Below are 27,526 nucleotides of genomic sequence, written 5' to 3'. Positions count from 1 at the left end.
CTGTTACCTATTTTAATATTTTTTCCTTTTTAAAAACATATTGAAATGATCTCTACATTAACAGTTCACAGCACTGCAATCTGTGTGATTGGGAGCAAAAATACTTTTTTATTCATGTTTGTTTCACTGAGAGTATTTCATTAGTTTTCAATAAGAATTTTGCACATGGTTCTTATGAGTGCCATTTTGCAAATTTTTGCATTGGGATGCAAAATATCTAATGCTTTTGCAATGTTCTAGTGAGTTTTCTCCTGCCTTAGCCATGAAAGCCAGCTGAGTCACTCTCACTCAGACTTCACTTCATAGGTTTGATATTGTAAGGAAAATAGGAGGAAGAAGGTGTGTTGGATATGTTCACCACCTTATTTGTAAAAATAATAATGGCAGGATATAAATAAATAAAATAAATAAATGTTGCTAGCATAAATGTTTAAATACAGACATTTTCATTTTTTTAAAAAAAAATCAGATATACTATGGCTAAAGGTCTAATTCTTCTTCTAGGGTATTCTTGCAGAACTACCAACATATCCTGTCCTTGGCTTTCACTGTCAATGAAATCAATGAAAGGTCTTCTCTCTTACCTAACATCACCCTAGGAATCCAAATTTTCAATAGCTATTTCATGCCAAGATGGACTTATTTTGCTTCAATGGAGCTTCTCTCCAATAAGGACAAATTCATCCCTAATTATAAATGTGACAGCCAGGACAATACAATTGCTGTAATTGCAGGACCAAACTCTCACATCTGTCAACACATAGGCAACATTTTGAGGCTTTATAAAGTCCCACAGGTAAGATTTTCTCATATGGAAAGTATCCTTTCGATTCATTAAACAAATGTGCACATTTATAAGGTCCCCGGGCAAGAACTGCTCAAGAAAAATTGGGTATCCTATAAGCTTTACATACTTTTGTTGTTCTTTATAACAAGTTTCATAAATGCTACATCATATGGCTTTAGAAACCAACATTAGCAACACAAAAGTTTTTGTGCAGATGGTTGGTAGCAAACTCCATCTCCTAGCACAGTAGCATTTTAAATAAAGATATTATGCTCTAGCTGAGACTCAGATATTACAACATCTCTGTTTATTGGACAATGCTCATTCTATCTACCAAGCCAAATCACCATCATCACTTGCATTATTTTCTTTATAGGATATTCACTACAGTCACCATGGATAGTAAGTCTTTTCCTCCATTGATCTGACTATACCCTGTTCAAGGTGATGTCCAACATTATATTATTTAATAATGAATATGAGAGGGTGACTTGCATAAAGCATGACATGGGAGATAATCCTGCCTAAATAAGAAACCTTAAGAAAGCAAAGCTTCCTTTCTTATCATATCGTATGACCCCTATAATGAAATCATTTCCATCATATATATATATATATATATATATATATATATATATATATATATATATATATATATATATATATATATATATATATATATATATATATATATATATATATATATATATATATATATTTGGGGGGGTTATAGGGGGAGAGTTAAATTTTCCATAGATACATAAGCAGTCACACAATCCACAGCTGGAAAAAAAATGCTATTTCTTAGGGGTGTGCAAAAATCTGTTTTTGAAGTGGGGAAAAAAGCTTATTTGGAAAGGGTGTTAGTTAGACAACACTTGGCAATACCTCCTTAAATGCTTCTTTTCCTGGAAAAGACATGTTTCTTTAAAGAGTTGCAGACAACAGTGACAGCTGACCTTGGCCAACATCATCTTTCCCCACTTGTATTATGAAACTCACTATTGCCATACTATTCATTCTATTTATTGCATTAAGATTTTTCTAAATGTTAAGGTTAATCCATTCAGGACATTTCCTAAAAAAGGTTTCATTGCAAAATAATACAGAAAGTGAGCATAAGTGTATTAAATTGTCATGATTTATGGTACTTCTTAAAGGAAGCCAAGATTACTTACATGCTTAATATGACAAATGATTTGTTTAATTCTTTGATATGGTTGCTAATATTTTAGCTGAGCAAAGGAATAAAACAATATGATATTGCCAATATTGGATTTTATTTTATTTTTTTAAATAGAATTAGATATTTCATTCTATGAAATTGATCTTCAGGTCTGTGAGACATAGTGTTATGATATCAGGAAACTGGCTGAGTATGTCATAAAAGAGATCTCAAATATGAAATAGTATCTTTATATGACACTTAAGTTTGAAGAAATGTTGTTCATTGCACTCAAGTTCAATAATCCTTCTCAGCCATACTGAGAGTTGTCCATCTGTAGGTAACATTTCCTGAATTAATCAATTTACAATATCTGCACTTTGCAATGCAATCATATTCAGAGAAAATAAGAAAAGTGATGTTTTCATAAGCTAGAAAAATGTGTTAAATTAGATCTGAATAAGCATTTGCAATTAAGTTTTACAGAGAATGAAAAACAAGTATCAAGATTTTGAGGGTCCATCCTTTAAGGGTCTTATTTGTTTTTAAATGTCCTTCAGATCACCTACGGCTCTGCTCCATTGATGAATAACTATGACAGGGCTGATTTTTTTCACCAAATGTTTCCAGATGATGACAATCAAACTATGGGGATTCTCCAGTTGCTATTGCATTTCAAATGGATATGGATTGGATTAGTTTTTTTTGAAAGTCACAGTGGTGAAAGGTTTGTACAGAGTGCATATATCTCATTTTCCCAGAAAGGTATCTGCTTCGATTTCATTGAAGAACTGCCCAAAGAATCTTTTTCCACTGATATAGGTATAATGGTCAATGACTGGCTTGAAACATACAGAAATATCATGCAGAGCACTGCCAATGTTGTCATCATATATGGGGAAAATCAGATCATGATATTTCTGAGAATGATTCCTTATGTTTCAATGTTTGAAGACATACCTTTGAAAACCAAAGGTAAAGTATGGATTATGACAGCCCAGATGGAATTCACATCCCTTCCTTTTCAAAAAATGTGGGGACTAGATTTTATCCATGGTTCTCTTTCATTTACAGTTTCCTCAAAAAAAGTTTTAGGATTTGAGGAATTTGTTCGAACTAGAAGCCCAACTTCCAAAAGCCAGGACAGCTTCATAAATGTCTTCTGGGAACAGGCATTTGATTGCTCTTTACCTAAGGCCTTCATAGATGAAAAGACCAGAGACAGATGCACTGGGAATGAGAAGATGGAAGATCTTCCTGCATCTGTTTTCGAAATAGGTATGACTGGCCAGAGCTATAATGTTTACAATGCTGTTTATAATGTAGCATATGCTCTGCAAGCCATGTATTCATACAAATTCAGACAAAGAACAAGGATCAGCCATGGGAGAAAGTTTCTTCAGAATCAACCAGGGCAGGTAAGGGATTCAGCTCACTAATGCAGGAGGATTAACATAGCTGGAATATAAAATATCTACTTCTCAATTTCATTCAGAAGTTTTTTCTCAATGATTTAGATAGCATGGCTGATATTCCAGAGGTTGTTTTTTTAAAAATAATAATCAATCCCATCATTATAAAATGTGTGCAATCATCATTCTGTGTTATTCTGTTGGAATGGATGTATTATAACATACAGTAGGCAATCAGGAAGCTCAGAGAACTTACCCACAAAATACATATCCAAAAGAAAAGAACTATTGTAGCAACCTAAATAGATTTTTTTCTGTCATTAGAAATGTTTCTGATGTCTCTTTTAAAAGCAAGATAGGAACATAAAGCAAAGCATGACTTCTAAAAGTCTTTTCAATTTTCACCACTAATGTCAACAAGAGGCCCTGGTGTTTTCTTCTGTGTGGTGACTTATTGTGTGCATCCCTTTTGTATGTGTGGCATATATATGGTATATATTGCCTCTGTATATGGTGCTCGTGTGTGGGATGTCTAATTAGGAAGAATTGATACAAATTGCATCTCTGGGTATGTTTGACTTCTCTGTGTTTATTATTTACAACTGGACATCTCATAGCAATGACTCTGGTGGGTGTACAAAAATTCAAACTGTAACAATAAAATTAAACTAACAATATCAGAAGTAAAAAAAAATGTCCAATTTCAAACAAAGAAAGAGCAACAATAAATCTAGTCACCAATCTAACAGCAGCTTATTTGCCCAAATAAAAGAACTGCCAGGTCTAAGTTAAATGTTAGCATGATCAGGGCCATCTGAATCTAAAGAGGGATACTGTTCCACCCAACATCTAGATCTGCAGCAATGTTATTCCACAGTCCATATATCTGCAAAGAGTGGCCTGCATACCCACTAATTTAGATCATGTGACCAGGAGGTATTATGGGGTGCCAGGAATGGAGGAACTAGCAACATTTGGAGATGATGCCCAATTGTATCTCATCTAGTTGTATCATAAATGATCTTTGCTTGTTATTTTATTATCTAAAGAAGATAACAGTAAACATGGAAGAATCTTATTGCCTACCTCCATAGCTTTACTGGTCCTCAAAATTGTATCATTATGATCCAAGTTAATGGCAGCGAAATTGGAAAGAATCAAGGCTGCTTATATTAAAAACTTAGCAAAACTAATAGAATGAAAACAAAAGAAAACAAAAGCAACAGGTATAGTTGAATAATACAAAGAGAAATTTGGTGGATACCTTCACTGTCACAGTTCAGTGATACCATCACTGCAGTGTAGTTAAAAAAATAGAAAAAATATTAGAAAAATTAAATCTTTGACACCTACTAGTCATAATATGAATTCCAGTATACAGCTACATCTTAGCAGCTATATCTATTTTTCCTCTTTTCCAACTAATTTATGTTTTATGTTCATTAGTTTGTTCATTCTATTTGGAAACTTAGCAATATTGACAATCTTTATTGCAATTTATTGTATTTATTAACATTGCAATTTATCCCCATGATTCAGAATGTTTTCCTGGTGGTTGACAACAAAACAGTACAATAAAAGGTCTACATACAATATTGTTTGTTAGTATTAAAGTCTATAGAATATAGTATATAGATCTTTGAATGAATTATGAATTATATACAATTATATACAAGATAATAATAATAATAATAATAATAATAATAATAATAATAATAATAATAATAATAATAATAATAATAATAATAAAATAATGTTGGAAGAACCTTGAAGGTCATCTAGCCCAACTCCCTGCTCAGGCAGGAAACCCTGTAGTATTTTCGACAAATGGCTGTCCAGTCTTTTCTTAAAAACTTCCAATGTTGGAGCATTCACCGCTTCTGGAGGCAGGTTGTTCCACTGGTTAATTGTTTTTACTGTTGAAATTCTTAGAGATTATTTATTTATTTATTTATTTATTTATTTATTTATTTATTTATTTATTTGATTTATATACCGCCCTTCTCCTGAAGGACTCAGGGCGGTATACAGGGCAATAAAATAAGAATACATTAGTTAAATAATTTTAAAACCCAAATCCATCAGGCCAGGCCGGCTTGTTCGAATAGATAAGTTTTTAGATCACGCCGGAAGGAGCGAAGGTCGGGGGCCATCCGGAGTTCAGCTGGTAAGCGGTTCCAAAGGATTGGTGCACCCACCGAGAATGCTCTCCCCCTGGGGGTCACCAGCCGACATTCTCTGACCGGTGGTACCCTGAGGAGGCCCTCTCTGTGGGAACGTACAGGACGGAGGGACGTTGACGCCGGCAGTAGGTGCTCCCGTAGGTAATCCGGACCCATGCCATGTAGGGCTTTGTATGTCATCACCATTATAAAAGGTTAATAAGATGATCACTAAATATCTTTTATGTACTTTTCTTTTGAGTGGTTGCATAATCTTATATAATAATTCTTGATTGTGTTTAGCTGCACTACTATTTGAGAAGTGTTTCATTTAACAACAGTGCTGGGGAAAAGGTCTCCTTTGATAAAAATGGGAAATTAATTGCTGCATTTGATGTTATTAACTGGGTCACATTCCCAAATCAGTCCTTTATTAGAGTCAAAGTTGGAAAGATAGATCTTTTGGCTCAACCAGAAGCAGTTTTCACTATTTCTGCAGATGACATCATCTGGCCCACCATGTTTAATCAGGTAGGTTATATTTCAGGAAATATGATAATTTTTATTTCTCTTAATACCTAATACAAGGGAATTCAGATAACCTCAATTATTCGAATACAGCTCGAGAATTCCCCCCCAAAAAAACCTTATTGTTTATTGAATAACTGCATGGTTTTGATGAAGCAAAACTACTTCTGAGGTCCCAATGTTACTTCATAGACTTAAACAATATTTATGTGGATTTGACAAGGCTTCAGGCTCTCACAGTGTTCAGCTGAATTGGAAAGATTTTATTTCTCCATTTAACCCACTTGAAAGTAACAGTTATTCCCCCCTTAATCTAAAGGCAAGATGAAATGCAGCAGGATGTAGCTGTTAAAGTTTCATCCTTGACACTCCCATCTGTCAGTCACATCTCTTGCAATGACAGGGATGCACAAATGTAGTTTCCCTGATCAGTCAAGATTGTCTATGTATGATTACCTGTTTGGATTGTACATTGTATTGTTATCCTAAATAGATAGCACACCATTTAGAAATATATTAATTTCTAAATCATTCAGTAGACAATCTCCTAATAATTTCCAAAAATGCCCTATTTACTGATAAATAGTATTTTATATCAGAATGTCATATTGCAGGTGAAATGCAATTATTTTTAATATAATGCCTGGCTTCATTTACCAACAGACACATCCTCTTTCTCTATGCAACAGCAATTGTCCTTCAGGTTATAGAAAGATGAAAATGGAAGAGAAGCCATTTTGTTGTTATGAATGCCTTCCATGTTCTAAAGGGACGATTTCAAACAAGAGTGGTAATAAAATAATCCCCCTCTCTCTTTTTGCTAAATAATGAAATATCCATTGCTAAAGTAATGAAATATGTGCTTGTTTGCTCTTGGGTATACCACCATATTTTGGTGAGGTGGCTAGGACCAAGATCTCAAGTTGAATCTCTTTTCACTCATTGTTTGGCTCTGAATCACTCAAAATTTAGTTTGCCTTCTAAGATGATGCAGAAATAAAATGACATGGTATGGGTGGAACATTTAAGTATTTGTTGAGCTCTCCCTGAAAAGGCAGGATATAAATGCAATATATAAACATGAAATTTGGAAAACAAAAAGGAATGGCAAAAAGGTAAATGAGGGAAGGAAGGAAGGAAGGAAGGAAGGAAGGAAGGAAGGAAGGAAGGAAGGAAGGAAGGAAGGAAGGAAGGAAGGGCAGGCTATTGGTGTACCAGAAAATATTGATTTGCTAACCATTTTTATAAATAATTGATGTAAAAGCAATTACTGGAAAAATAAGAATGTGTGATTTGGTGAGAAGAAGAATGACTTCACTATAATTAGTAAGACACTTCAAGAGAGATGTGGGAAATTTCAGCATACTCAGATGTGGGAAATTTCAGCATACATTTGATTTTTAAAAAACATTCTAATTATAACTTCCACCCAGTGAAGCACTGGAATGAGTTACTTTGTTCCTTGCAGGAACACACTGTGTTCAATGGACAAAGGGACATTTTGCAAATGGAGAGAGCTCTCCCATCAGCCAAAACTATTCTAAATCTAGTACATATGTGGGTGAAACAACATTCATTTGAGAGTAATTATTGAATCCTGCACTGAACATACTTTATTTCTTTTTCCCCTCTCCAGACATGGAGGAGTGTTTTAATTGTCCAGAAGATCATTATCCAAGCAATAAACAGGATTTCTGCATTCCAAAAAGTATAAGCTTTTTGTCTTATAAAGAACCATTGGGAGTCAGTTTGACCACTGTTGCCATTTTATTTTCTTCTTTAACAGCTTTGATTCTTGGAATTTTCCTTAAGTATAGAGACACTCCTATTGTTAAAGCCAACAACCAAAACCTTACTTATACCCTGTTAATAGCACTGTTTTTCTCCTTTCTATGTTCTTTTCTTTTCATTGGCCAACCAGACAAGTGGGTATGTCTTTTTCGACAAATTGCTTTTGGCATAATCTTTTCCGTGGCAGTTTCTTGCATACTAGCCAAAACAATCATTGTAGTACTTGCCTTCCTGGTTACCAAGCCAGGATCTAGAATGATGAAATGGGTAGGGGGTAGCCTGAGCCTCTCCATTGTTGTTTTATGCTCCTTTATTCAAATAACTATCTGTAGTGTATGGGTTGCAATTTATCCACCTTTCCCAGATTTTAGTATGGACTCCATAGCAGAAGAGGTTGTACTAGAATGTAATGAAGGTTCTGCTATCATGTTCTATTGTGTCTTAGGATTTATGGGCTTCCTGGCAATTGTCAGTTTCACTGTGGCTTTCCTAAGTAGAAATCTACCAGACAGTTTTAATGAAGCCAAGTTCATCACCTTCAGCATGTTGCTATTTTGCAGTGTTTGGATATCTTTTGTTCCAACTTACCTTAGCACCAAAGGAAAATATATGGTGGCTGTGGAGATCTTCTCCATCTTAGCTTCCAGTAGTGGTTTACTGAGCTGTATCTTCTTCCCCAAATGCTTTGTTATTTTAGTATTACCTGAGCTGAACAATAAGGCACACCTAACTAGGAAAAGAAGCAGATTTTAAAACCATAAAATTCTTTTTAGCCAAATTAAATGCTTTTTCCCAAGTAGAAGCAACTGAGTTTGTATCAGTCATGACCAATTTCATCTTGTCTACACAATTTTTATGCAATAGAGTTGTATAAATTTAAAGCATACCCTACACCCATAATATATAAGGATGATGTTCTCTCATACTAGACTATCTGCCTAGTAGATGACCTTTTCTATTACCAGACTACTATCCAGACTACCTATTTAATTCTCATATAGCTTCTACCTTCTCTACTCTGAAGACTTTTGAGTTGCAACTGTGTGGAAACCTATTTGATTAGGGCATTGAAATTTTAATCTCAACTATGAAATGCACTGCCTCCAGAAGTTAGATCTGCATCTACTCGATTGCTGCTTTATTACTGAGCCAATGCCTTCTTTTTTTCAGAAGATATTTATTCTATTATTTAATTACAGTGCCAAGTGACACTACTATATGACCCTCTGCCTATTTTAGAAACCCACTTTCTCTTCCAACAGTCAAAGAATATAATTTTTCTAATCTGTATTTGTTCATTCGTGTATGGCTATCTATATACTACTAAAATTCTCATGTCTGTTTGTTTATATTTGGGAGAAATGGTTCATCATAGGGCAACAATTATTGTTAAGAAGGCACTTCAAATGGGCTAATCTACACAATGCTACACAATTACTCCCATGGGAATGAAACTTGAGGAAATTGTAGCTGCTTCAACATTACTGCATTGCTGCTGATTCAGCACCACTGTGTTGCCACAATCAGCTGAAGTCAAATTTTCATTGTTCCCTGATACTAGTGGAGAAGCTGGCAGGAAAACCAACAAGTTGATTGAGTAAGTCTCCCCAACTGACACAATCTCCCCAGATCTTCATGCTTGCAATGTGCCAGCCATTCTAACACCCTATGAACACTTTCTGACCTGTGCTTCCCCCTCTACACCCTCCCTGACGTCTTGCACATCCTGCATACCTTGCACAGTCTTCCTACCCCATGCCACATCCCTTTAGAGACTCTCCAACTCATGCAAAACCTCTAATGTCCCTCACACTATTTTCCTGACTTGCACCATATCTCCCACATATCCTTCACAACTTGCACTGGTCCACCATGCCCTCCTTGAACCCATTTGGCACATCTCATGCACTCCTGTGTAACCCCACACAGTCTTCTTGACTGTGCCCTCCCTGAACCATGTGGCAACTTTTATGTACCCCTGAGCACCATTCTGCTTCATTGACTATGCTAAACCCTTTGATTGTGTGGATCATAACAAACTCTGGCAAGTCCTTAAAGAGATGGGCATACCAGACCATCTTATTTGTCTCTTGAGAAATCTATATGCGGGCCAAGAAGCAACAGTGAGAACTGGACACGGAACCACTGATTGGTTCAAAATTGGGAAAGGAGTCTGGCAAGGCTGTATACTGTCGCCTTGCCTATTTAACTTATATGCAGAGCACATCATGAGAAAGGCAGGGCTAGATGAATCAAAAGTTGGAATTAAGATTGCCGGAAGAAACATCAACAACCTAAGATATGCAGATGATACCACTCTAATGGCAGAAAGTGAAGAAGAACTAAAGAGCCTCATGTTGCGGGTGAAGAAGGAGAGTGCAAAACCTGGGTTGAAACTAAACATTAAGAAAACCAAGATCATGGCATCTGGCCCTCTCAATTCCTGGCAAATAGATGGGGAAGAAATGGAGGTAGTGACAGATTTTATTTTCCTGGGCTCCAAGATCACTGCAGATGGGGACTGTAGCCAAGAAATTAAAAGACGCTTGCTCCTTGGGACGAAAGCCATGGCAAATCTAGACAGCACACTAAAAAGCAGAGACATCACCCTGTCAACAAAAGTGCGTATAGTCAAGGCTATGGTCTTCCCAGTTGCAATGTATGGCAGTGAAAGCTGGACCATAAGAAAGGCTGAGCGCCAAAGAATTGAAGCCTTTGAACTATGGTGCTGGAGAAGACTCCTGCGAGTTCCTTGGACTGCAAGGTGATCAAACCGGTCAGTCCTAGAGGAGATCAACCCTGACTGCTCTTTAGAAGGCCAGATCCTGAAGCTAAAACTCAAATACTTTGGCCACCTAATGAGAAGGAAGGACTCACTGGAGAAGAGCCTAATGCTGGGAAAGATTGAGGGCAATAGAAGAAGGGGACGACAGAGAATGAGGTGGCTGGATGGAGTCATTGAAGCAGTAGGCGTGAGCTTAGATGGACTACAGAAGATGGTAGAGGACAGGAAGGCCTGGAGGAACATTGTCCATAGGGTCACGATGGGTCGGACACGACTTCGCAACTAACAACAACAACAACGAGCACCATTCCTGACCTATGCAACATGCCTCTGAGCTATTTTCAATGCTCACATCTTATGCTTTCCCCTCCCTCACATCTCCCTCTCCTACCTTTCAGTAATCACATTCTGCCTGCTGGTCTTGGACTTGCAATTTCCTGCTAGCTTTCCCACTGATTTTTTTCCCAGCAATCTTCCAACAAGAAAAGCAAATATGGAAGCCATCAGAAATGGGAGGGAGGAAGGAAGGAAGGAAGGAAGGAAGGAAGGAAGGAAGGAAGGAAGGAAGGAAGGAAGGAAGGAAGGAAGGAAGGAATTCAGAAGTTGCTTCCATGCTCATAATTTTTTTTTTGCCCACCTATGGTAATTCTATATCTTTTTTAAGATAAGGAAATATCTCTGAAACAATGACACAATGAATCATGGGTTTTCTAGTCTTTTATATTTGTTCATTCCCTAGAATACATTTCCCTATAGGTGATAAGAACCTCTCTGTTTCTAAGTAATATAATTATATGCTGCACTTGATATATTTTCCTGCTATCAAAGTACAATAGGAAAGCATACAGACATCATTTCTTGAACTCTTTCCAACTTTACCACCAGTGGCCATGGTAATTATCTGTTAAATAAATACTTTGTTGAATCAATGTTTGTTTGTGTGTATATCTGCACAACAGATTCTTCTGTTCTGGATAATGTGATAAGGAAGGAGTAGAAAGGGTGCTTAGAATTATTTAGTCACCAATATTACAAGGCATTACACAGATATCTCCCCATAAGAGAACCATTGGGAAAATAGGTCTGAACTTTTTTTTCTGCTCTTATTCTGCAGACTCTACCCTGGTCTTTCTCACTGTTGTGCTCAATCTCTTTTACCAATCTCTCTCCTCTATTAGAATTGGTTCCACTTCATTCAGTAACCAATTCCTTTACAAAATTTCTTAAAAAAAATACTGAGATTGAAAAGCCTTCCTTCCTTCCTTCCTTCCTTCCTTCCCTCCCTCCCTCCTTCCTTCCTTCCTTCCTTCCTTCCTTCCTTCCTTCCTTCCTTCCTTCCTTCCTTCTTTCCTTGGATTAATTAGGCAAATTCAAAGCTTACTTTTGGCAGCATACCATTAAACCTAGTAGAATATCTAAACCACAACAACCTAAATGGCACCTCATGTGACAGAAGGAAAAAAACATTTTGAACCAAACCAAACAGTACTAAACACATGAACGCATCATCGATCTATCATGCAGCTTGAGGGGGAAAATGTTTTTTTAAGACCATCTAAAGACTTGCAGCAGTGGAGGACAATAAGTCTCTGGGTTGATTCTATCCAAGGGGCACTCTGTAATGCAGAAGAATGATTCTTATAAAGGGAACATGGCTTAATAGTTGAGACACTGGTAAGCAATGCAGATCACATAGCAAATGTATTAAAATAATTTTCCCTCCCCAGGTTCTACTATGCTGCCTCATTGTCATAGTAACCACTGTTTCTTGGAGGGGGTGAACAAAAATATTGTGAGTGTATGCCATGAGTATACAGTATATCACCAGCAAGATCACTCAAGCAGTGAAGGTCATTGCAGCTGCCCAGCTAAAGCAAACAGGCACCTATACGGAGGAGAGCTATGGAGAAAGATCCCAGAAACAGATAGCATTGCACTCATGTCAGAAGCACTGTGTGCTTCTAGGTTGAAAGGATTAGCCAGAGACATCACCTTTGCCCACAAGATGCCCAGTTGTCAGCTCCTTTCATGTCCCTAGCAGGAGCTGGAGTAAAGGATGGGAACTCAACCTACCCCATGGCAGCACTTGAGTCTCAAACATGAGCTCGCTAACCTTCTACCAAGCAACCTAACCATGTGAGCCATCATGCCATCCTTAAATACGGAGCATGGTTTATCCATATATCACTATATGAACAGTGGCAGTTAAGACAGTAAGGGCAAAGCCAATAATGAAACACTCCTATATTTTTATCAAGTAAGCCACATGGAAAAATATATAAAATCATTGATGGTATAATGTAGATTATGGGCCCCTCCGGTCAGATGGGACTCAATATGCTACTGAGGAAGAGCTAAAGATCTTTCAGAGTATTCATGGTTTTTATAATTAGATTAAAGAATTCAGAATTTGTAGGTACTGATGTTGCCATGCAGAAAATGAAAATATGAAGTAGCAAACAGAGAATTACAGCTCCTGTGGAACAGAAGAAGAAGCATAAATGTGGGAAAGCCCAACACAGTGAAACAACCATAAATTGAAATCTTAGGCATTGGTGAATTGAGATGAACTTGCACCAGACACTTTCAATCAGAAAATCTATTTCATACTGAGGATATGAAAAAAAAGAAGAAACAGTGTTTTGTTTATAGCTAATAAGGATATAGCAGAACAGTTCATGGCTGCAATGCAATGCAATGCAGTGCAATGACCAAATAATATGAACTAAATTTCATGGAAATCTAGAACAACTACTCAAATTTATTGTCAACCATTGAGTTACTGCTGCCCAAGAGGAAGCACTGCACTTATTGAAAGCAAAGTTTCACATACATATGCCACAGAAAAGTATGAATTGTATCTTTGGAACATTTTTCTCAATAAATAAATGGACACGTATAATGTTTTCAAGGGACGCGGTGGCTCAGTGGGTTAGGATGCTGAGCTTGTCGATCAGAAGGTCAGCAGTTTGGTGGGTCTAATCCCGAGTGCCGCATAGCAGAGTGAGCGCCTGTTACTCGTCCCAGCTTCTGCCAACCTAGCAGTTTGAAAGCACGTAAAAATGCAAGTAGAAAAATAGGGACCGCTCCGGTGGGAAGGTAACAGCGTTCTGTGCGCCTTTGGCGTCTAGTCATGCTGGCCACATGACCACGGAGACATCCTCGGACAAGCGCTGGCTCTTCGGCTTTGAAACGGAGATGAGCACCGGCCCCTAGAGTTGGAAACAACTAGCACGCATATGCGGGGGAAACTTTACCTTTACCTTTATAATGTTTTCAACTCATTTATTTAACAGTGTTCCTTTCACATAGTTTAGGACCTATGTGGAGAACAGGTCATATTTTACATCATAATTATAAAGAAATATGGAAAAATTCAAATATGTTCATAAATACAGTATTTAAGCACCATTATATTTTTCAGAGAGTCCAGAAGCATAGTAAGCTGATGAGTGAGGGAAAGACAAGGGAAATGATTAATGTGGCCAAATTAGCTTGCCAATGGAGTGGTCATAGTTGGCATGTCAGGTGTGGTACCACAAAGGATCTCATTACTGCAGGACTTAGAAAATGAGAGGAAGCAGAAGGAGCACTTTGAAAATGCTCAGCTGGTTTTTCGGAGAGCCTAGGTACACCCTAACACAGGGGTGTCAAACTGCCGGCCTGCAGGCTGGAGCGTCATGGAGAAACCGCGCCCATCCCATTTTCGACAATGGGAAAAAGTTCCGATACGTCACGCGACGTCACATGATGTCGCGGGTTTGAAATGCCAGCCCTAACAGGTTCAATTCCCATTCCTAAGCTCCATTTCCTATACTTCCTTTTAAAACTTAAATGATATTTATAGCACTACTTATCATATAATATAAAGGTAAAGGTTTCCCTGTCAGTCATGTCCAACTCCAGGGCATGGTGCTCATCTCCTTTTCTTGGCAAAAAGAGCCAGCATTGTCCAAAGATATTTTCTGTGGTCATGTGACCAGCATGGCTATACACCAAAGGGACATGGAAGAGTTACCTTCAACCAAAATGGTACCTATTAATCTGCTTGCATTTGCATGCTTTGGAACATGCTAGATGGGCAGGAGATGGGGCAAATAATGGATAATACTAATAGTATCATGATAGATCATATATTAAGTAATATCATGATAGATCTTATATTAAGCAAAGGGTAAGCAAAGTGAGCTCAATAAATGTATTTCCATCATTCTTTTCACTAATTGTATGTTTTTTTTCTTCTGTACATATGACCTTTCACTTTCCCAATTTCTACTTAATATCTTAGTTCCAAAAGTTCGTAAGAGTGCAGTAGTGTTTACTGAGACATAATAGACATCTCTCTCTGATATTTTTCAAAGTACCATTGCAAGTAATAGTATTCATTACTCATTAAGTATAGACATTGTCCCTTCTTCTCCATGTCACAAGGGCATTCCAGCAGACACTGTAAAAGTAGGATCCTAGATTAAGATACTGCTCTCTATTAATCTCTGCTCAGAAATGCAGAACTGCATGTAGGGAGAAAAAAGAAGGATTTGTGTCTGAATTGATATTTTCTTGGCTTAATTTCAGATAACGTTTATGGTCTAAACTTTAGGTAACATTAAGGGGTGGCCAACCCAACTCCTCATTTGAATAATAAAATAGGAGCTACTGTTTCATATCTACTATGGCCATGTATTATAGTGAGTTGGTTATATTCAGAACATGGATTTTATTTTTTTTCCCCAGCATAATATTAATTTCTCTTGGTTCCAACTGCAAACTCAGCAGTCCTCTTCCAATTGTTCACAAGTATTATCAGTCTGGAGACTTAATCATTGCTGCAATTATTTATCAGGTCTTCTTTCTTTCCAATGAGATCACATTTCAAAGACTTCCCTCTCGTGAAGTGCTTGATCAGTATCTGTAAGTATCTCCTGCTGGTGCTACTCCTCCTACTTCTCTTTCTTGCATTACCACCTGCAGTATTTTTGTGCTGAACCATATCAGCTACTAGTTAATCAGTAATCAACTTCCAATGTCCGTATATAGCAATTTTTAATTGCAAAACTCACAGAAATACCTCCTGTCTTAACACAGAAGTTCAAATTGAGACAAATCAATTTGACTCATAAATTATATTAGTTACTTTTTCCTCAGGAAATGTCTTTCCTTCAACAAAGTCATCCATTGAATGTAAAAATCTGGAGGTTGTAGATCTCCTTGGGTTAATCCTGATTTTTTTCCCCTGTTTCATCTCACCCAGAAATGAAACAGGATATTCCTCAAGTGCATTTGAGATTTTCTGTCAGACTTTTAAAGTCTAGTGTTGAAAAATGGAACTTTCTTCTCAATCTTAGAATATTATAGACAAAATACAGATAGAACTGAAGTTAAATGTTACTGTAATATCTAAGTTGATCCTGGAAGAAATAGCTTACTATGAATTTGACAGTTTGCCAGAAGAAGAATATAAAATACAGAAGAAAGCAGGCTTCAAATGCTTTCTCAGTTCAATGTTAACTTATCGCCCCTGCCCATCAGTGATTCCTTATACAATCTAGTGCTATTGTTCATTAAGGACAAAGATCCAAACATCCAGAATAAACAATAAGCACTAGATCTAGAACATTAAAAATATCAACTGTCTGAACATGAAGCAGAAATATTTGACGATGTTTGTAACTCTCACTGAAGGTTCCTCACTCATAATTATCAACATACTTTGGCTCTGGCATTTGCTGTAAAGGAGATCAATGAACATTTTGGAATTTTACCCAATATTAGCCTCGGTTTCCACATCGCTACTAATTATCTTGAGGAATATACAACTTATCTTTTAGCAATGGAATTTTTATCTACAAAAGATAATTTTATCCCCAACTACAAATGTAATGACCAGACCAACACGGTAGCCATCATTGGAGGACCCCGTACTAAGACCTGTGTCAACATGGCAACCACTTTATGCAACTACAAATTTCCCCAGGTGAGAAGAAAGATGGAGCAAGAGGAAAAGTTCATGAGCTAGTTATTATTTTCAGATGTTGGGCCCACATGATAACTCTTATGAGAAAGATTCCAGAGGCAACAAATATTTGTCATATAATGACAATATCACCAAAGGATAGTCCCTTTTTGCTTCATGACCAGTATTAAACATACAGATGTCCTTAACCCTAACTGTATTTTTTACAAAGCCTCTTTCACTATCCCACTCAAACCCAAGAATTGAATTAAGTACAATAAAGTATCTTCCTTTATTTTTAAAAAAGTTTGCTTCCTTTTTTCCTCTGTTCTCCCATGTTTCGTCAACTAGATTACGTATGGATCAGCTCCTTTGATGAATAATGACCAAGCAGGAATTTTTGTCAAATGGATGTTCCCTGATGAAATTCACCAGCTTAAAGGAATACTACACTTACTATTGCATTTTGGATGGACCTGGGTTGGGTTGATTTCTCTGTATGAGGAAGACAGGGAGAGATTTGTTCAAAATAGTCTTTCCATGTTTTCAGAGAGAGGAATATGCTTTGACTTTATAGAATGTCTACCTCAAATGATGTATGGTAGTGAAGCTGCTGAAATGGTGGATAAGGCAGATAAAATATATAAAGTGATTATGTGGAGTACAGTCATTGCAGTGATCTTTAGTGCTGAAATTACAAGCATAGTGACTTTGAGAATGATGCTCTCTGTTTTAGATTCTGATGATATTCCAAAGGAGAGGAAAGCCAAAATTTGGATCATGACAGCTCAGATGGAATTCACCTCCATTCTGATACAAAGACATTTGCCTATTGATTTTCTCCATGGTGCAATTGATTTTGCACTTCACTCAAAGGAGTTGACTGTATTCCAACAATTTATGCAAAAGAGAAACCTAAACTTTGAAAAAGAAGATGGCTTTATTAGGGATTTCTGGAAAGATGCATTTGAATGCTCATTCTCCAGCGATGTAAGTGAAGGGAATGCTGAAAGGATCTGTACTGGAGAAGAGAATTTGGAGAATCTTCCTAATTCTGTCTTTGAAACCACCATGGGTGGACTTAGTTACAGCATCTATAATGCAGTCTATGCTGTGGCACATGCTCTGAGGGCCTTGCTTACCTCAAATCTCAAAGCAGATGAAAAAAATGATAAGAGGAGGCACAAGTATTTCCTTCAATCACCATGGCAGGTAGTGTCCACTGATCCAAATTCAGGAAAATCATCAGATTATATAAAACAATGTTTATTCTTCTTTTATTTTGGCAGTTAAAATTAAAGTATTTATTTGTTTGTTTGTTTTCATACTTCCTAACTACCTACTCCATCCTTCTTTGCTTTACAGATACTTTTGAATGTTATTGGTATTGTTATATGCAAGAAAACAGAAATAGAAAAACCTTTTATCTTTGTCAAATATTATGTGTTATAAACACAGGGGTTACCATTGTAATATATCTTTTATTCTACCAAGTTAATTCATAATCCATAAAATGTTCAGTTGATCAAAGCAAATTAATGGTGTCAACTTTCTTTCTTTTTCAGCGTTGTCTTGGAATTTTTATATTAAACATTTAGAGATGAAAATATTCAATAGAGTGGAAAATCTATGTGATAGAGAAAGCATTTCTTTTTCAATTATAAACAGTGTAGATTGGTGAAAAAATAGCATTCCATTGACCATAAACCATACGGAGGGAACTGAGATTCCTACATATGATTCAAGGAAACTAGTTAATGTTTATATTTCTTTGATCTTTCATTTAGCTCCACCATTTTTTGAAGCAAGTTTCTTTTAACAACAGTGCTGGAGAACTGATTTCTTTTGGTCTCAATGGGGAATTGGAAACTGGATTTGATATTTTCAACTGGGTCACATTTCCAAACAACTCCTTTCTAAGGGCCCAAATCGGAAGGATCGACCGCATGGCTCCCCCAGATAAGCTCCTCACCATTTCTGCCAAGGATGCTGTTTGGCCTCTTGTATTTAACCAGGTGCATCTCATTTTTCACAGAAATAATTTAACAACCACTAACACCTCAACAACACTTATTTAGCAGCCTCAATATTTTTTGTAAATGATACGAACATAAACTATTATAGTGTAAATAAATGCCTACAACATTTAACATTTATTTGGGTCCAGCGCAAAATTATCACAATGGTCATTATAGTAGTAATCTTTATTAGTTAATTTCAGTGGAATGAAATAAGCTAAGATAAAAAAGTAAGATAAATTGGGATATGATAAAATAGAATGCAAAGATACAGTATATAATAATATGAATACTACAGATCAAAAACTATAGGTCCTTAAGTGAATTACTTTTACATGCAATATATTATATAAATCATGTTCTTTGTTGGAGAAGCCTGAAAATAAACATATCAGTTGATTACTTGTATATTTGGTCCGTGAGGAAAATATATTTTGTTTTTTGTTTTTTAAAATGTCTCCCTCTATATGGTTTTGTAAAGTGGTAACTCTACTTCTGAGCCCTTGCTGAGCCAAATAAGGGAAAATTGAATAAGACATTTGAAGGAGTTAGGATGTCTTTACTCACTTAAGTAGAATAATGACAGTCTAGGAAAGTGTGTAGCTTAATGGAAAGAAACAATTTATTCCCAAACAGTAAAAATATTTTAAAAATAGCATAGCCAGGCTTTTTTTTTTAAAAAAATCATCTCCTTGGATTTAAATTTATATTTGAGGGGCTGCCACAAAGAAGAGGGAATCAGTTTGTTCACCAGAGCACCAGAGGGAAGGATGAGAAACAATGATTGGAAGCTGATGAAATAGAGAAGTAAACTGGAATTAAGGAGAAACTTCCTAACAATGAGGACAATCAATCAGTGGAACAGGTTACCCCAGAAATTGTGGGTGCTCCACTGCTGGAAGTTTTTAGAAAGAGACTGGACAATCACTCGTCTGAGGTGGTATAGGTCCTCCTTCTTGAGCAGAGGGCTGGACTAGAAGACCTCCAAGGTCCTTTACAGATCTATTCTATTCTATTCTATTCTATTCTATTCTATTCTATTCTATTCTATTCTATTCTATTCTATTCTATTCTATTCTATTCTATTCTATTCTATTCTATTCTATTCTATTCTATTCTATTCCAGTCTAGTCTAGTCCCCTGAAAGAGATGAAATGAGGAACAGAAACTCTTTGTTAAAACAAAGTCTTCTGCTGGAGATACTATTTATTTGCCTAACCAGCTGATTAGTTAATCCAAATGATTGCATACTGAGCATAAAAATCACAAACACACAAACAGACACACACAGAGAGAGACATACATATCTATATCATAACATACACCAATAAAAAGGAATGCAGTATGATACAGAACACTGCTTTGTGATGAGACTTCTAATTTCTAAGAGGGAACCTCATTTATACATTACACCACACCCAGTTCAGTTTAGTAAATTCTCAGGTTTAGGATTAGGCTTTACGTTAAGTTAATAAACATCTTGTGGAAACAGTTGAGTGTGGTAATGAACATATTCTTTATAAATAATTAAAGAGAAGGTAAGTTTTTACTCCTCCCTTCCTCAAGTTAAAAACCAACTGAGTGATTCTCAGCTAGTCATCTTCTCACTTTAGAAATGAGGGCATAGTAAAGCACATCTCAAAATCTTTTCAAGAAAACTGCAAGAACTTCTCCAGGCAGTCTCTCAGAATTGTGTATGATTCAATGGAAGAAAGGTGGGGGGGGGGGGAGAGGAAGAGTTAAACAGTGTTTCTCAAACTCAGGAGGTTTATGAGGTGTGAACTTCAACATGATCGCTGGTTAACTTTGGCAGTTGATGTTCAAACCTATTCTATGGTAGTTGCTTAGGATTGAGGAAGAAATGAATTAAAGAATCTTTTGATAAATTTAAAACAAGAAAAAATGGTGAAATGGGACACTAAGGATTGATAAGTCTGTGAAGAGTTTCAGCATAGTTAATTGATGAAATGGACACTCCCAACACATAAATTTTTCATATGAAAGCAATCTCATTTTATTTATGAACAGACATTGCCTCTTTCCATCTGTAATGAGAAATGTCCCTTTGGCAACAGCAAGGTCAAAGTGGAAGGGAAATTATCCTGCTGCTATGACTGTAGGCAGTGTCCAGAAGGGAAGATAGCTGACCAAATGGGTAAGCAAAGGAATCTACTAAATATATCAATGATTTAATAAATATAAATGGTTTTGAATTTTTAATCAGTTTTATGGTAATGAAAAATTTTGAGCTATCTTATAGATTCTATAGATAAGCAATGAAAAATGTGAACTGCTTGTTTATAGTTCAGTGAGCTATTTAATATTTATGTAAATTCTAAGTCATCCAAAGGTGCTTTTTGTACCAAGGGCATTTTTCAAATGGCAGCTGGACTTTCTTTGTTTTTCCATGAAAACGTTTTGCTTCTCATCCAAGAAGCTTCTTCAGCTCTGACTGTAGTTCTGGCTTCAGTCAGAATTGAACAAGCTTCTGAATGAGAAATAAAATGTCTTCAAGGAAAAACAAAGTTCATTTGCCTTTTAAAAAAGCAATTTTTGGAAATATTTAATGGTATAATCCATCAGTTTAATTTAAAAGGCATAATGTTCCTTAAGATTTGCAATAGTGGTAAATATCTATAGCTAGGGTGTAGAACAAGGGTAAAAGTTTGTTCTCCAAGCCTGTGGGTTGGTTTCTGAACATTTTGTTACCAGGCTAGGAACAGCTGCAGTGGAGTAACATCTTCAGCTGACATTCCCTAAACTCCACTGAAGATGTTATCTAGCCTTGTAATGAAACGTGGGAAACCAAGCCCACTGGCTTGGAGAACAAACCTTTACTCTCATTCCTTTACCCTCAAATCTTTACCTTCATCTTCATCAATAGGTTTCTCACAGTTGGATTATTCTCCTTATTGCTTCTAGAAGTATAAACATTTTGGCAGGTAACCAATGCTTGTTATTAACCAATCCAGAAGGCTTTTTTGTATATGCTTTTTGACTGTAAGGTTAACATTCCATCAAATTCAATCCATGCAACATTTTTTCCTACTATTTCAACCCTTTTTACTTCCTATTCTACCTGAAGAATAGAAGTATCACATACAGATTTTGGTGTAGCTGTATAACTTAAGGGATATTGAAACTGAACACTACAGTATTTAATGCATTTCATTGTCAATCATTTTGAGAAAAAATATTATGAAGTCATAGGATCTAAATAAATCAAGTATGTTATTAATTCTTCATGATTAAAAGTAAAGTAGTTTTGTGAAATAGTTTTGTTTCTTCCCCCAGACTTAGATGACTGTTTCCCATGTCAAGAGGATCAATATCCAAACAAGGGTCAAGATGATTGCCTTCAAAAAACTGTAACTTATTTGAATTTCCAAGAGCCTTTGGGGATTTCTTTGGTAATGATTGCAATCTCCTTTTCTATCATCTCAGCTGTGGTGCTAGGAATCTTCATAAAACACCAGGACACTCCCATTGTCAAAGCCAACAACAGGAACCTTACCTACACACTTCTCATTGCTCTTCTGCTTTCCTTCCTTTGTACTTTGCTCTTCATTGGGCAACCTGATAAAGTGAAATGTCTCATGAGACAGACTGCTTTTGGCATCACTTTCTCTGTAGCCCTTTCTTGTATTTTGGGTAAAACAACCATAGTAGTTCTTGCTTTCATGGCCACCAAGCCAGGCTCCAACATGAGGAAATGGGTGGGGAGAAGGATGGCCAACACTGTTGTCCTCTCTGTTTTCATGGCTCAGTTCAGCATTTGTGTACTGTGGCTGGGAGTTTCTCCCCCATTTCCAGATTCAGACATGCATTCCATAGCTGAAGAAATTGTCCTGGAATGTAATGAAGGTTCAACCACAATGTTTTATACTGTCCTAGGCTTTATGGGGCTGTTGACTGCTGTCACTTTCACGGTCGCCTTCCTAGCCAGGAATTTACCTGATAGCTTCAACGAAGCCAAATTTATCACCTTCAGCATGTTGGTCTTTTGTAGCGTCTGGGTGTCATTTGTTCCCACATATTTGAGTACAAAGGGGAAATATGTGGTTGCTGTAGAGATCTTCTCTATTTTGGCTTCAGCAGCTGGATTACTGGGCTGTATCTTTTCCCCCAAGTGCTATATCATTATTCTGAGGCCTGATTTGAATAAGAAGGAGCAACTGATAAAGAAATGAAGCTGATAATTTTTTTATCCCTTGAATGAAACAACCTGGTTACTTTTGCCCAATAGGGCTTTTTTTTCATTTTTGTGTAATCAGATACATAGAGATGCATATATATATTGCACTCTGTCTATGACATCGTGGCAGATAATACACCTTTTAAAGTTTTTAGTCTTAAATTATTCATGATAGATCTTAGATTAAGCAAAAGGTAAGCAAAATGAGTTCAATAAATGTATGTCCATTATTGTTTTCTCTAATTGTATGTTTTTTCTTCTTCTGTACATATGAGCTTTCATTCTACCATTTTTTACTTAATATCTTAGTTCCAAAGGTTCATAACACGGCATTTGTGTCTAGTGAGAAATAATCAACATGTTTCACTCTGATATTTTTCAAAGTTCCCTTGCGAGTAACTCAGTACTTAATGTATAGACATCGTCCCTTCTTCTCCATGTCCCAAGGGCATTTCAGCAGACACTGACAAAACTAGGACCTTGGATTAAGACATTGCATTATATTAACCTCTGCTCAGAAATACAGAATTGCAGGTAGGGAGAAAAAGAAGGATTTGTGTTGGAGCTGATATATCCCCAGCTACAAATGTAATGACCAGACCAACACAATAGACGTCATGGGAGGAGCCCGTACTAAGACCTGTGTCAACATGGGAACTACTTTGTGCAACTTCAAATTTCCCCAGGTGAGAAGAAATACAGTATGGAGCCAGAGGGAAAGTCAATGAGCTAGTTATTATTTTCAGTTGTTGGGCCCTCACGACAACTCTTATTATTCTGAGACCTGACTGGAATAAGAAGGAGCAACTAATAAAGAAATGAAGCTGATAATTATACCAGATCTCTTCAATGAAGCAACTTGGTTACTTTCACCCAATAGGGCTTTTTTTTAAAAGTTATTTTTGTAGTTTGGAGCAGTAACCTGATATATAGAGATGCAGATATATATTGCACTCAGCCTATGACACCATGACAGACAATGAAGCATTTTTTAAAAATTTTAATCTTAAATTATTCAGATTTTAATTTTAGTTTATTGATTAATTATTTATTTTTATTTTATTTAGATTTATATACCGCCCTTTCTCGAAGGACTCAGGGCGGTTTACAGGGCATTTAAAAAACAGTCAATACAAACGTTAAAACAAATTAAAAGAGATTAAATAGAACCCTGAGAAAATTAAAACCCAGTTAAAATTAAAATTAAAAATATTCTCAGCCTGGGCCAGAGAGCTCGAAGAGCCAGGTCTTCAGGTCCCGGCGGAATGAACGGAAGTTGGGGGCAGTCCTAAGCTCCGCAGGCAGCTGGTTCCACACGGCAGGCGCACCCACTGAGAAGGCCCTACCCCTGGGTGTTAAACGCCGGTAGTCTTTAACCGGCGGCACCCTGAGGAGACCCTCCCTGTGGGAGCGCACTGGATGAAGGGAACTTGATGCTGGCAGCAGGTGTTCCCTCAAATATCCTGGACCCTCGCCATTTAGGGCTTTATAGGTCATCACCAGCACCTTGAATCTCACCCGAAGGGCAACTGGAAGCCAATGCAGCTCGCGGAGTAGAGGTGTTACATGGGAATATCGGGAGACCCCCATCACGACCTGCGCGGCCGCATTCTGCACCAGTTGAAGCCTCCGGGTGGTCCTCAAGGACAGCCCCATGTAGAGAGCGTTGCAGTAGTCTAAACGGGAGGTCACAAGCACATGAGTGACTGTGCGTAGGGCATCTCGGTCCAGGTAGGGTCGCAACTGGTGCACCAGGCGAACCTGGGCAAAAGCCCCCCTTGTCACAGCTCCTATATGGTCTTCAAAAGTGAGCTGCGAATCCAGGAGGACGCCCAAGTTGCGAGCCCTATCAACGGGGGTTAACACCTCACCCCCCCATCGTTAGAGATGGAATAGTCTGGTTGACCCGATATGCCGGTATGCACAGCCACTCAGTCTTGGCAGGATTGAGACGAAGCCTGTTTCTCCCCATCCAGACCCGGACCGCTTCCAGGCAATGGGACATCACGGCGAGGGCATCGCTGGGTTGGTTTGGGGTGGAGAAAAAAAAGTTGGGTATCATCAGCGTACTGATGATACCACACCCCAAAACCACGAATGATCTCGCCCAGCGGCTTCATATAGATGTTGAACAGGAGGGGTGAGAGAACTGACCCCTGAGGAACTCCACAAACGAGAGGCCTCGGGGCGGACTTCTGCCCTCCCGTCAACACCGACTGCGAGTGGCCCAGGAGATAGGAGGAGAACCACTGCAAAACAGTGCCTCCCACTCCCAACTCCCTGAGACGCTGCAGTAGGATACCATGGTCGATGATATCGAAAGCCGCTGAGAGGTCTAATAGGACTAGGACAGAGGAACAACCCCTGTCCCGAGCCCGCCAGAGATCATTCACCAGCGCGACCAATGCCGTCTCCGTGCTGTGCCCAGGCCTGAAACCCGATTGGTACGGGTCCAGATAATCAGTTTCATCCAGGAACAGAGGAAGCTAATGGGCCACCACACTCTCAACAACCTTCGCCAGAAAGCGGAGGTTGGAGACCGGACGATAGTTATTTAAAACAGCTGGGTCCAGGGCAGGCTTCTTGAGGAGGGGTCTCACCACCGCCTCCTTCAGGGAGGCGGGGAAGACACCCTCCTTCAAGGAAGCAGTTATTACTGCCTGGAACCAGCCTCGTGTCTCCTCCCGAGCCGCATAAACCAGCCAGGAGGGGCACGGGTCCAACAAACAGGTGGTGGAGCTCAGCCTCCTCATCATCCTGTCCACTTCATCAGGGGAAAAAGGATCGAACTCAGTCCAGATAACATGCTCAAGACCATCCGATTCCTCCACGTCAGACTCTGCCCAGTCAGAGTCCAAACCGGCCCGGATCTGAGCGATTTTGTCCGTCAGATGATGACTAAACTCCTCGGCCCGCCCCTGCAAGGGATCCTCCCTCACCTCCTGGTTAAGAAGGGAGCGAGTCACCCTAAAGAGGGTGGCCGGGCGATTATCTGCGGACGCGATAAGGGCAGAGAAGTAATTAGCCTTCGCCGTCCTCATCGCCGCAAGATAAGACCTTATAAAGGTTCTTAACTGCAATCGGTCAGATTCGGATCAGGTGGATCTCCAACAGCTCTCTAGACCCCGTCTCCGACGCTTCATCTCCCGGAGCTCCACAGAAAACCATGGAGCCCAACGGGATCTGTGCTGGGTCAGGGGTCGCAAGGGTACAACACAGTCGAGTGCCTCAGCGGCTGCCTTATCCCAGGCATCAACCAAGGCCTCCACTGGGCTGTGGGTGAGGGCGATGGGTATAGACCCAAGCGCCATCTGGAACTGTTCCGGGTCCATTAGGCGCCTGGGGTGGAACCACCTGGTTGGTCCCGCCGCCCAGCAGTGGGGGGTAGCATAACGGAAGACCAGCCACAGGATATAATGGTCGGACCATGACAGGGGAACAATGACCGGTGAACCCCCTCCTAGAACATCCAACCACTGTCCGGACAGGAACACCAGGTCGAGAGTGTGACCCCCTGCATGAGTCGGGCCCTGAATTACTTGGGTCAGGCCAATGGCTGTCATGGAAGCCATGAACTCCCAAGCCAACTCAGATGACCCTCCCAGTGAAGGCAGGTTGAAATCACCCAGTACCATAAGCCTGGGGAACTCCACCGCCAACCCTGAGAGGGTGTCGAGCAGCTCGGGCAGGGCTGTTGCCACACAGCTGGGTGCCAGGTATGTGAGCAACAAGCCCATCTGAACCCGAGGGCCACATCTCAGGAGGAGGGTCTCACTCCCGCCAGTCTGGACAATGGTGGTCTCCTGCGGACATAAAGTCTCCCTGATAACCACCGCCACCCCTCCACCCCTGCCCTGAGCCTGCAGCCGGTGTAGCACACGGAAACTTGGGGGACATAATTCAGTCAGAGGGACCCCTCCCTCCGAGCCCACCCAAGTTTCCGTAATGCACGCCAGATCCGCGCATTCCTCCTCAATCAAGTCACGAACGAGGGGAGCCTTGTTAACAACGGATCTGGCGTTAAAATAAACCAGCCTAAGCTCAGGGACCTGATCACCCTCACCCCCGGGCAAGTGGGTGCCAACCGGAGGGTCGGAGCGCGCCACTGCTCGAAGACAGCGGGGGCGTGATCCCAGATGTTGATATGGCCCTCCGTGCAAACACCTGCCACCATTCCCTATCGTCGTGGGGATTTGCAGCCCCACCCCAGCACACACAGAACCAGCAGTCTCCGCCCCAACCCTATCTCGCCGGAACCCTTCATAGGCCCAGACTGGGTACCAATTAAAAAGTCCCTCCCCACCCTACTGTCCCTCCCCATCCCTAACCCTTTAAAATACCTAGCTAAAAATATATCAGGGGCCTCTTAATGCGTCTCCACCAGAGGCCCCTAGTTAAGCCCAGCCACCTCTCGGGGTCCCAGCAATTGGGCCCGTCATCAAGGGAAATGTTAGAAAGGGAGGCTGGTCGTATCCAGGAGGGAGAAACCCCCCTGAGGGCGTACAAGTCCGATCTAGAGTATTGTACTCGAGCCATGAGATAGAACTGTCCATATGAGCCATTGTTCACAAATGGGGTCAGATGTTATTAAGATGATAAGATGTTAGTTAAGATGTAAAAACATTAAGTCCGGAACATGTCTTCATCCAGCAATCCGCCAATCCGGCTCTGCTCTCACCTGAGCCGGTCCAGACAAGAGCCCATGACTGTCCTTTCACCTAGCCATGAGA

At 39.0% G+C, this 27,526-nt stretch overlaps 2 protein-coding genes across 2 annotated transcripts in view; both read left to right on the top strand.

Annotated features, from left to right (window-relative positions):
* LOC308676394 (vomeronasal type-2 receptor 26-like) overlaps nt 1–27,526 on the top strand; it is a gene marked incomplete at both ends in the record, with an annotated part of 131,859 nt that overhangs the window by 62,329 nt on the left and 42,004 nt on the right. The window lies entirely within an intron of this gene.
* LOC308676818 (vomeronasal type-2 receptor 26-like) lies at nt 16,461–22,791 on the top strand (the record flags this gene model as incomplete). The annotated part of the gene is made up of 3 exons (XM_081342854.1): nt 16,461–16,604; nt 21,486–21,543; nt 21,896–22,791. The coding sequence occupies 3 exons, from the start codon at nt 16,461–16,463 to the stop codon at nt 22,789–22,791; spliced, it is 1,098 nt and encodes a 365-aa protein (XP_081198980.1).

This window comes from Vipera berus (genome assembly GCF_964194415.1).
Source record: "Vipera berus genome assembly, chromosome: W".
Classification (NCBI taxonomy): Eukaryota; Metazoa; Chordata; class Lepidosauria; order Squamata; family Viperidae; genus Vipera; species Vipera berus.
This window is presented reverse-complemented; position numbering and strand designations above follow the sequence as displayed.